The sequence below is a fragment of the Rhinoderma darwinii genome, chromosome 3, assembly GCF_050947455.1.
Source record: "Rhinoderma darwinii isolate aRhiDar2 chromosome 3, aRhiDar2.hap1, whole genome shotgun sequence".
NCBI lineage: Eukaryota > Metazoa > Chordata > Amphibia > Anura > Rhinodermatidae > Rhinoderma > Rhinoderma darwinii.
In genome coordinates this window covers 132064412-132076827 of record NC_134689.1, presented here as the reverse complement: position 1 = coordinate 132076827, position 12416 = coordinate 132064412, and the positions used below count along the sequence as shown (strand labels likewise).

The 12416-nt window shown below is 40.7% G+C and overlaps 1 protein-coding gene across 2 annotated transcripts in view; it reads right to left on the bottom strand.

Moving 5' to 3' along the window:
* The window catches only part of CFAP54 (cilia and flagella associated protein 54), a 360575-nt gene that overhangs the window by 298193 nt on the left and 49966 nt on the right, over positions 1-12416 (bottom strand). For both annotated transcript variants that reach the window (XM_075856765.1, XM_075856766.1), the window contains exon 8: positions 7263-7364. In XM_075856765.1, the coding sequence (XP_075712880.1) occupies positions 7263-7364 (102 nt within the window). The remainder of the gene's footprint in view (positions 1-7262; positions 7365-12416) is intronic.

Sequence of the window (12416 nt, the reverse complement as noted above, 5' to 3'; positions counted from 1 at the left end):
GTGTAGGATCCTCCAGAGGTTTGCAAGCGTGCATAAAGCTATTATTCGGCCACCCCTAAACAATGCTCACAAGCAGAAACGTTTGCAGTGGGCTCAAAAATACATGAAGACTAATTTTCAAACCGTGTTGTTTACTGAGGAGTGCCGTGCAACCCTGGATGGTCCAGATGGATAAGTAGTGGATGGTTGGTGAATGGCCACCATGTCCCAACAAGGCTGCGACGTCATCAAGGAGGTGGCGGAGTTATGTTTTGGGCTGGAATCATGGGGAGAGAGCTGGTAGGCCCCTTTAGGTTCCCTGACGGTGTAAAAATGACCTCTGCAAAGTACGTAGAGTTTATGACTGACCACTTTCTTCCAGGGTACAAAAAGAAGAACCGTGCCATCCGTAGCAAAATTATCTTCATGCATGACAATGCACCATCTCATGCTGCAAAGAATACCTCTGTCATTGGCTGCTATGGGCATAAAAGGAGAGAAACTCATGGTGTGGCCCCCATGTTCCCCTGACCTCAACCCTATTGAGAACCTTTGGAGCATCCTCAAGCAAAATATCAATGAGGGTGGGAGGCAGTTCACATCAAAACAGAAGTTCTGGGAGGTTATTCTGATATCCTGCAAAGATATTCAAGAAGAAACTGTCCAAATACTCACAAATTCAATGGATGCAAGAATTGTGAAGGCGACATCAAATAAGGGGTACTATGTTAACATGTACCTTGGCCTGGTAAGTTTTTTTTTTAGTTCTGTAAATCTGACCTCCTGATGCTGCAAAATCAACAAATTACCATTTTAGTTCTCTTTACAACCTTTAAAATGTTTTGATCTCTGTTGTGCATAATAATTTGAAACCGTGCATTTTTAGTTTTTTACTTCTAAAAAAAAAAAATCTGTTATCATTAGGAGATTTGTTCAATAAAATTTGCATTATACTCCAACGGTTGATGGCTTGAAGATTATACTGACTGTCATTTGCATAGACTATTTAGGAAAATCAGCGAAAAATAACATTTGCATAATAATTTGGAACGCGGTGTAGTTGTGTGCTTTGGGTCATTGCCTTGTTGCACCCCCCCCAATTTCTCTTCAGCTTTAGGTCATGGATTCCTGCCCCTATATTCTGATGTAATATGTTTTTATACACCTTTGAAGTCATTGTTCCCGAACCGTGATGCTTCCCCCACCATGCTTCACGGTTGGGATGAGGTTTTGATGTTGGGGTGCAGTGGCTTTTTTTCTTCCAAACATAGTTTTGTACACTTGCGCTAAAAAGTTCCACTATTGTCACATCGGTCTATAGAACATTTGCCAGGAAGCATTGTGGAACATCCAGGTGGTCTCGGGCAAATTTAAGACGGGCTACAATGTTTTTTTTCTGGACAGCAGCATCTTCCTTCATGGTGTCCTTTCATGAACATCATTCTTGTTCAGTGTTTTCCTAAGGCTGGTTTCACACAGAGTTTTTTTCAGGCAGAAAATTTGCCTCAAAATGCAGTTTGGAATTTTGAGGCAAATTTTGCTCTGCCTGCATGCCGATTTTCGCTGCGTTTTTCTCCCATGGCCATTGAGCGCCACGGACAAAAAAACACGAAATACGCTTTCTCTGCCTCCCATTGATGTCAATGGGAGGTCAGAGACGTAAACTCCCGAAGACAGGGCATGTCGCGTCTTTTTCTCGCAACAGTTTTTCCGCTGAAATCAATGGGAGGCATTTTCAGCTGTTTTTTGGTAAGTTTTCAGGCACGGTTTCCGCATAAAAAAAAGTGTCAAAAAACGCAGTGTGAACTGACCCAAATAGTGTACACATGAACAGAGGTTTTTGCAGTTTGTATAATCTTCAGTAGATCTTGGGTTTTTTTCTCACCTCTTTCAGGATGGTCATTGTGCTCTTAGTAGCAAAGTAGCAACAGTCCTCTATTTTCTCTATTAGTAGACAATCTGTCTACGGCATCATTTACACGAGCGTAATATACGCGGGTGCGACGCGCGTGCTTTTCACGCGTGTCGTACGCACCTATATTAGGCTATGGGGCAGTGCAGACAGTCCATGAGTTTTGCGCAGCTTGAGTGCTCTGCGTAAAACTCACGACATGTTCTATATTTCAGCGTTTTTCGCGCATCACACACCCATTGAAGTCAATGGGTGCGTTAAAACCACGCAGGTCGCACGGAAGCACTTCCGTGCGAACTGCGTGGTTCGCGCAACAGCTGTCAAACTGAATGTAAACAGAAAAGCACCACATGCTTTTTTGTTTACAAACATCAAAACAGAGTGTCAAAATGATGGCGGCTGCGAGAAAATCTCGCAGCCGCGCATACACTGATGACACACACAGCTGTTAAGTGCCTTTTGCGCACGCAAAACGCCGCGTTTTTTGCGTGCGCAAAACGCACACGCTCATGTAAATCAGGCCTAACCGTGAATACTAACCAATTTTTCTTGAGATGAACAGATTTGTCAGTTTTCAGGCTTTGTGTGTCTTCATTTAACCCCTTAAGGACATTGTCTAGTTTGCACGTTCAGGACGTAGCTCCATTTTTCAAATCTGACATGTGTCACTTTATGTGGTAATAACTTCGGAATGCTTTTACCTATCCAAGCGATTCGGAGACTGTTTTCTCGTGACACATTATACTTTAAGTTAGTGGTAACATTTTGTCGATACATTCAGTATTATTTTATTATGAAAAACACCAAAATTTAGCGAAAAACTGCAAAAAAAATTAATGTCTCTGCTTGTAAGACAGATCGTAATACCACACAAAATAATTAACATTTCCCACATGTCTACTTTAGATTGGCATTGTTTTTTGTACATCCTTTTATTTTTCTAGGACGTTATAAGGCTTAGAACTTTCTCAGAAATTTCTCAAATTTTTAAGAATTTCAAAAAGCTATTTTTACAGGGACGAGTTCAGTTGTGAAGTGGTTTTGAGGGGCCCATACAATGCAAACCCCCATAAATCACCCCATTTTAAAAACTGAACCCCTCAAAGTATTCAAAACAGCATTTAGAAAGTTTATTAACCCTTTAGGTGTCTCACAAGAATTACAGAAAAGTAGGGATGAAATTTACAAATTTCATTTTTTTTTTGCAGAAATTCATTTTTAATCCTTTTTTTTTTTTGGTAACACAGAAGGTTTTACCAGAAAGACACAAATCAATATTTATTGCCCGGATTCTGTAGTTTTTAGAAATATCGCACATGTGGCCCTAGTGTGCTAATTCACTGAAACACAGACCTCCGAAGCAAAGGACCACCTACAGGATTTTGGAGCCTCCTTTTTATTAGAATATATATGAGGCACCATGTCCAATTTGGAGAGGTCTTGTGATGCTAAAATAGTGGAAACACTCCCAAAAAGACACAATTTGGCAAACTACACTCATCAAGGAATTTATCAAGGGGTATAGTGTGCATTTTGACCACACGTTTTTTTTTGCTGAATTTAGTGGAATGAAGCCGTGAAAATTAAAATCGTCATTTTTTCCAATAAAACGAAGATATTTTCTATTTTTACAAGGCATAAAAGGAGAAAAAGCACCCAAAATTTTGAAATGCAATTTCTCCCAATTACGGCAATACCCCATATGTGGTAATAAACTGCTGTTTGGACACACGGCAGGGGGTCAAAAGGGAAGGATCACCATTTGGAGCTCAAATTTAGCTGGAATGATTTTCAGGTGCAATGTCACATTTGCAAAGTGCGTGCGGGACCAAAAGTGACCCCATTTGGGAAACTACATCCCTTCATCCCTTAAGGAATCTATCTAGGGGTATAGTAAGCATTTAGACCCCACTTGTCTTTTGGAGAATTTATTCGAATTAGGCCGTAAAAAAGAATAAATCAACATTTTTTCCACTAAAAAGTTGAATTTTTCTCATTTTCACAAGGGACAAAGATGAAAAAACACCCCCAACATTTGTAAAACAGAGTACGGCAATACCTTATAAGTGGTCATAAACTGCTGTTTGGACACACGGCAGGGCTCAGAAAGGCAGGAGCGCTTTTTGGCATGCAGATTTTTCTGGATTGGTTTTTGGGTGCCATGTCGCATTTGCAAAACACTGAGGTACCAGAGTACAGTGGAAGCCACCAAGAAGTGACCCCATTTTGGAAACTACACCCCTTAAGGCATTTTAAGGGGTGTAGAGAGCATATTGCCCCCACAAGTGTTTTTCCATTAGTAATTAATGCGCAGCGGATGGTGCAAATGAAAATTTAAATTTTACGCGATATGCCGTTTTAGTGCGCAATATGTTGTGCCCTGTTTCTGCCACCGAAGACACACATCACGTAAACTGCTAAGCTGGTTCCCCCGGGTATGGCAATGCCACATATGTGGACATAAACTGCTGTTTTGGCACGCTGTAGGGCTCAGAAGGGACGGAGCGCCATTTGGCTTTTGGAGCGCGGATTTTGCTTAGTGGTAGTTTTGTTTGGGGTTTTGCTGGTATTTCAGTTTATAATGTGGGCACATGTAATCTGGGCAGAGTACATCATGGCATAATAAGAGGGTATAATAATGCGGTAAATAAATATTTCAGAGATATGTGGCCAGTGTCGCACTGATAAATTGTGCCAGATGTTATCCGCTTTTCGACGCTCTGCACATTCTGTGTTGCTATATTCTGATAGCCATAACTTTTTTATTTTTCAGTCAAAAAAGCTGTGTAAGGGCTTGTTTATTGCGGGTCAGGTTGTAGTTTTTATTAGTACTATTTTGGGGTATATGCGACTTTTTGATCACTTTTTATTCCATGTTTTGTGAGGGGAGGTGATAAAAAAATAGTGATTCTGGCATTGTTTTGTGTTTAGTTTTTTTGCGGTGTTCACCGTGCTGGAAAAATAATATTATAGTTTTATCGTTTGGGTCGTTACTGACGCGGCGATACCAAATATGAGTACTTTTAACGTTTTCATTTTTTTACAATAATAAAAGGCTTATTATAGGAAGAAGGGCAGGGTTTGTTTTTATTAACTTGAAACTTATTTTGACATTTTTATTCAACCTTTTTATTAACTTTTTTCAAGTCCCACTAGGGGACTTGAGGGTCTGCACCTCTGATCTTTGCTCTAATGCATTGCACTACGTGGAGTAGTCAGTCACTCACTGACAGCAAGCCTATTAGGTCCCGTCTGTGGGCGGGGCCTAATAGGCTATCGTACGTGGCAGACCAGGAGGCCATTATTAGGCCTCCGGTTGCCATAGCAGCGATTGGCATCGTCACGATAACCTTGTGTCGATGCCGACCATTACAAACATCTAAGATGCCACGATCGCGGCATCTGAGGGGTTAATGGCAGAGATCGGAGATAGCTCCGTTCCCTGTCGTTACAGCTGACACAGGCGGCTGATGTCGCAAGCTCAGCGCCTGAGCCTCCGCCATCTTGAAACTTCGTCCGGACGCCTTATAGGCCCCCGCCTCTGAACGGGCAAGCTTCCGTTCTAGGCAGACAGGAGGCCATTGTTAGGATTCCGGTCTGCCGGAGCAGTCATCGCAACCCCGCACTTTCATTGCAGGGTTCCGATCGGCTTGTTAACACGATAGATGCAGCGCTCGGTTTTGAGGGCTGCATCTAAGGCGTTAATCGGCCGGATCGGAGGTTAGCGCGGGTCCTGGCCTTGAAGCAGTGATAGCGACTGCCGACACAGTACCCTAGTAATGCTGTAATACGTAATAGTCCGTCAGTTTGCATTAACATGACATCTCCTGTGATGGACTATTATGTTACATAGCGTTAAGGGCTTACTGGGCAAAGCACCTGAAATACACACCTCCGTTATCTCCTTAATTGAAACGCCTTTTCCAATTAGCTCTTGGAAAAGGCACACACTCCTCGCACTGTCGCTGTTTACTCAATGGGATCAATAAATGCATAAATAGTACATCTGTGGGTTTTATTAGTTTAGTTACATTGTGTTTGTCTAGAATTGTGACTTTGATAACAATCAGACCACATTTTATTAGTAATCAATACAGAAATCCATGTTATTCTTGCAACTGTATTATTTTGTTTAGGTCTGATTTCTGCGGAAAATGCATCTTGCAAAAGTCACATCTAAAATTGTGCCTAAATTGCACCAAATTTGTTCAAAAATGGGCAACATTTGGCTTTTCACTCCAAAAAGGCGATAAAAGTGGGCGCTGCCAAACTGTAAAAGTACTTTTTAACTTATTTACCAAAGGTGAAGGTTAAAAAGGTGCAAATTAGTGGCACAAATGTATCGCTGCTCATGGAAGGCATAAAAAAGGAATTCTTCAAGTCAGGTAATTCTAATTAAACCAGATTTATTAGGAAGCATGAAACTTTTAAAGAATTAGGATCAATTCTCTTCAACCTTCCTCTCCACTATAGACTAGAGCCTTGGGAGCAACTGGGCTGGATAACCCGTAAAACCCCATCTAGTGAAACACAGAAGTACAGCTTTATCTTCTGAAAGAGGAGGATATTAGTAATATTATCACTCATAAAAATCTAGGAGTTTTTTTTATATACTATTACCATGAGAGTAACCATCTTTCACTGAAGAGGACTAATAATCCTGTAAAACTGCATGCAAGCTGGAAGAAATGGCTTTATAATTTTAGGCTTTACCTCTGCTACAAACCAGCGGCTCTGTGTGCATGGAAAGAATAATTTTCATGGCTCTCCCTTTATTTTGGTGGATTGTGGGGAGAGTAATGAAGTGAATAGCTTCTGCTTAAAGGTAGCAGTGCTGTTCAAGTAATTTTAAGTAGAGGGTTCCTTTTATCCCATCACACAATAAACTAACTGGATATCATGTCTTTCTGTCATTTAGAAATAATGCTGGCAATTTAGATATTATGGCTAACAAACTACTTAATGCGAACGTCCTGCTTGTAGGGCACAAAAGTATTCTTAATAAAAATATGTCTAAGTGGTGTATAAGCAATAAACTTTTTATAAGTGTCTTTATGTACAGTGCAAGTTGAAGTTATATTAGATAATTGCTTAAAAAGGAATTATAAAATATAATGTTATTGTAATTGCTCCCTTTAGCTGTGGGAACAAATGGGCAATAACATGTATACAGTCCCTTTCATCATCTATCAACCTACAAGATGTCATTTACGACACTCGGCAGTCTGTTAAATGGATTGTTAGGAAGACCGATGAAGTCCCTGTTATTTTGCTCAGAAGAACGATAAACAATAAAAAGGACAATAAATTGCCAAGACATTACTCCCCAAGAATAAAAGGGTTAAAAGCATTGCATGTCCCCCAAACCAACCTTTTCTGCTTCTTTTAGATTATTTTTCAGCTTTGGACGAAGAATGCCTTTTGGTTTCCTTCTGGTCTCAAACACTGCTCTTTTGAAGATCAGTACTGCCATCTGACAAAGAATGCATTCAGTTAGTCCCATAAAATCCATTTACTGTATATCGCTAGGAAAACTTTGCTTTGTAAAGCAATTTACAATTAAAAACGACATAAAAAGCGGAGTAACTCTGCAAATACTTTGCTTTAGGCCGCATGCACACAACCATGTTGTTCTCCATTGAACACCTTACTACAGACAAAACTGTTCTGTATAGGGTGCCGTATGACTGACCATATTTCCCTTGTTGTTTTTTTTACATCTGATGGAGCGTGCAACTTTTTTTTTTTAACAGATCACATAAATAAAAAGTACGTATACCAACAATAGTTTCTCAATGGAAAGAGAAGAAGAGGTATCGTACAGGGTCAATAAACATTGCAATAGACTTTCTCCTCTCCATTTAGAGAACATAGGCACCACATGGTCCCATACAATATGTTAACCGTGCCATCCAGAGCAGCCAAAATGCAATGTAAAGTAAAACTGGTGCAGTCCCGTGCGGCTCCTGATTTCCCATGACAAACAAGTGACTACATTTCAGTGAGGCAGTCCTGCTTACCAGACAACAGTATAGGATCATTCAGGCGATAAGTGTGTTGCATTATATGGGCACTGCGGTCACTGGCACAATATTGTGGGTAATGCTATGTAAAGGGCACAATGGTATGGAAAATATGTGTTGATGATATTGCTGTGCTGCACTACTATTGCTACATGGAAACAACAGTGGGAAATACTTGCAAGTTGGCACCGCTGGGTTCTCGGACTCTTAGTTGCATCTCATAGGAATGCATAGTAAAAAGAGACTTCCGATCCACACAGCAGACACTGTAGGAATCAGGCAGTCACCTTGCGGTCACGTGACATAACGGTCGCCCAAGAATAGAGCATATAGTTTGGCAACAAATCGCCCGGTAAGAGGATGACCTGCCCTACCTTTTACCAAGTGTACTTTCCAAATGGGGGCCATAATTAAAAAAAAAAAATCATTAGGGTATGTTCACACGGCCAAATTTCAGACGTATACGAGGCGTATTATGCCTCGTTTTACGTCTGAAAATACGGCTCCAATACGTCGGCAAACATCTGCCCATTCATTTGAATGGGTTTGCCGACGTACTGTGCAGACGACCTGTTATTTACGCGTCGTCGTTTGACAGCTGTCAAACGACGACTCGTAAAAATACAGCCTCGTCAAAAGAAGTGCAGGACACTTCTTTCAGACGTTTTTGGAGCTGTTTTCTCATAGACTCCAATGAAAACAGCTCCAAAAACGAGTTGGTAAAAAAATGAGTTGGTAAAAATGCGAGTTGGTAAAAAAACGTCTGAAAAGCAGGGTCTGTTTTCCCTTGAAAACAGCTCTGGATTTTCAGACGTTTTGGTTGACTACGTGTGAACATACCCTTAGAGTGTTCCTTTAACATGAAAATAAAAAAGCATTCCAATTTAAATAGGTGCCTTCCCGGAGTATAAAAAATATCATATCTGGTCACAATTGTGATGTGGGTTGAGAGAAGAGTTATGAACCGGCCACATCCATGTGAAACACTACGCATATGAATCTGGAGACAGAATTAATGCTTTATTCCACTGGAAGATCCTTCATACTATCCACAATTTATATCCGTCTAACACATATTACTGTACAGTATTGTAGAATGTTTCACAGGTGTCCATTCAAAAAAAACAACAACAACAATCTACACATGTTTCTAGTTTAGATTATGTGTATTTATTAGTAGCAAGGCAGCTGTAATATAAACTGGAATATGTTCCTTCATGTTTCAGTAGCACTAAGTAGCAGCAAGATTACTCGAATACGTATAAGAAACCCCACAGGCAGTATTACATGTCTTGTTCCCTGGACTTATGTGTCTATGAATATCTTATCGAGCTTGTAACTCAAGCCTAGCGCCTACAATCACTTCACTTCTTAACCCCTTCCCGCACCTGGACGTAACTGTACGTCCAGGTGAGCAGTAACTTTGCGCACCTTGGCGTACAGTTACGTCCGCGCTTTAACAGTTAACCGCCGCGCGGCGCTACACCGCAGCGGCGGTTAACTGTGCAGGGTGTCAGCCCTGCTCTCCCCGTTGCCGATCAGCGGCCTGTCGCCGCTGAAATCGGCAATTAACCCCTTCGATGCGGTGGTCGATTGCGATCACCACATCGAAGAGGTTTACAGCGGATCGGCAGCCCCCCACATGTATTTGCGGGGGCTGGCGATCCTTATCATGGCAACCAGAGGCCAGACAATGACCTCCGGGTTGCCATGTACGGAAGCCTCGGAGGATCAGCCCCCGGCCGGTCCTCCGATGCTTCCTGTCAGTGTGACTGTCACGTCACAATGACAGTTAGAACACATTACACTACGTGTGTAGTGTAATGTGTTCCAGCAGCGATCAGAGCTGCCAGTCTAAGTGTCCCCTAGTGGGACAAGTAAAAAAAGTAAAAAAAAGATAATAAAAATGTTTTTAAAAAGTGTAAAAATAAAAGTTAGAAGTGACATAAACAAAGAATGCTTTTTTTCCTATAATAAGTCTTTTATTATAGGAAAAAAATTAACACGTTAAAAAAAGTACACATATTTGGTATCGCCGCGTTCGTAACGACCCCAACTATAAAACTGTAATATTATTTTTCCCGCACGGTGAACACCGCAAAAAAAATAAACAAAAAACAGTGCCCGAATCACAATTTTTTGGTTACCAACCCTCCCAAAATATACAATAAAAAGTGATCAAAAAGTCGCACGTACGCCAAAATGGTACCAATACAAACTACATCCCGTCCCGCAAAAAACAAGCCCTTACATCGCTTTTTTGACTGAAAAATAAAAACGTTATGGCTCTCAGAATAGGGTGACACAAAAATGTATTTATTTTATAAATAAGTGATTTTATTGCACAAACGCTGCAAAACATAACAAAATTATATACATCTGGTATCGCTGTAATCGTATCGACCCGCAGAATAAAGTATAATGGTCATTTATAGCCCAGGGTGAAGGCCATAAAAAAACGAATAAAAAACATTGTCAGAATTGATGGTTTTTGGTCACCTTGCTTGCCAAAAAATGGAATAAAACGTGATCAAAAAAATTTCTGGTACCCCAAAATGGTACCAATGAAAACTACAGATTGTCCCGCAAAGAATAAACCCTCACACAGCTCCGGTGGAGAAAAAATAAAACCGTTCTGGCTCTCAGAATATGGCGATGCAAAATGTGCGGAGTGTTCCAAAAGCAGATAAGTTTGGGCGCCATTTACCAGTGCGACACCGGTCACATATCTGCGGATTATTATTTATTTACTGCATTATTATACCCTCTTATTATACCCTAATTTACCCCGCACAGATAACATGTACCCTGATGTACCCCGCACAGATTACATATGCCCCCACATTACAAACTGAAACACCAGTAAAACCCCAAACAGAACAACTACCAAGCTACATCTGCGCCCCAAAGGCCAAATGACGCTCCCTCCCTTCTGAGCCCTGCAGCGTGCCCAAACACCAGTTTACGTCCACAGATATGGCATCGCCATACCCGGGAGAACCCGGTTAATATTTTATGAGGTATTTGTCTTCAGTGGCACAAACTGGGCATAACATATAGTGCACTAAAGTGGCATATGAGTGGAAAATTGTAATTTTCACTCCGCACCATGCGCTGCGCATTAACCCCTTCGCGCACCACAACATAGCATGTCTTAGTGTGGGGGGTGATGTATGGAGCGTCTCACGTGAAAAATAAAGAATTTAAAACGGCAAAATCGCTGTTTTTTTGGTCACCTTCGCTCTAGCTAAAAATGTAATAAAAAGTGCTCAAACAGTTGTATGTACCAAAAAATGGTACCAATAAAAATGACCGCTCGTCCCTCAATAAATAAGCCCTCATACCGCTCTATTGACTGAAAAATAAAAAAGTTGTGGCTCTTCGAACGCGGGGAGGAAAAAACTAAAAAGGAAAAGAAAAAAATGGATCAGTCCAGAAAGGGTTAATTACTTTCTAATGAAAAACCATTTATGACCACACGTGGGGTATTGCCGTACTCGGGAGAAATTGCTTTACAAATGTTGGGGGGCTTTTACCCCCTTTATCCTTTGTAAAATTGAAAAAAATGCAACATTTTAGTGGAAGAAATGTAGATATTCATTTTCATGGCCCAATTCTAATAAATCCTGCAAAAGACTTGTGGGGTCTAAATGCCCACTATACCCCTAGATAGATTCTTTAAGTGGTGTAATTTCCACTTTTGGTGGGTTTCCACTGTTTTGGCCTCTCAGGGGCTTTGCAAATGCGACATGGCACCCAAAAACCATTTCAGCTAAATTTGAGCTCCCAAAGCCAAATAGCGCTCCTTGCCTTCTAAGCCCCGCTGTGGGTCCAAACAGCACTTTATTACCACATATGGCGTATTTACGTAATCGGGAGAAATGGTTTTAGAAATGTTTGGGTGCTTTTTCGCCTTTATTCCTTGTAAAAATTAAAAATGGCTACCTTTTTTCAGAAAAAAAGTCGATTTTTACCTTTACAGAATAATTCCAATGAATTCAGCAAAACAACCGTGTGGTCAAAATGCTAACTTTACCCCTAGAAAAATTCCTTGATGAGTGTAGTTTCCAAAATGGGGTCACTTTCCGGGGGATTCCACTATTTTGTTCCCTCCAGTGCAATTCAAACGCGACATGGCACTGAAAACTATACCAGCAAAATCAGAATTTCAAAATCCAAATGGTGCTCCTTCCCTTCTGAGTCCTGCTGTGGGTCCAAACAGCAGTTTATTACCACATATGGGGTATTGCTATAATCAGGAGAAATTGCTTTACATATGTTGGGGTGTTTTTTCTCTTTTATTCCTTGAAAAAATTACAAATTTCTACGTTTTTTCAGAAAAAAAAGTAGATTTTCACCTTCACAAACTAATTCAAATAAATTTAGCAAAAAAAACTGTGGGTTCAAAATGCTAATTATACCCCTAGATAAATTCCCTGAGGGGTGTAGTTTCCAAAATGAGGTCACTTTTGGGGGTCTTTATTGTTTTGGCCCCACAAGAC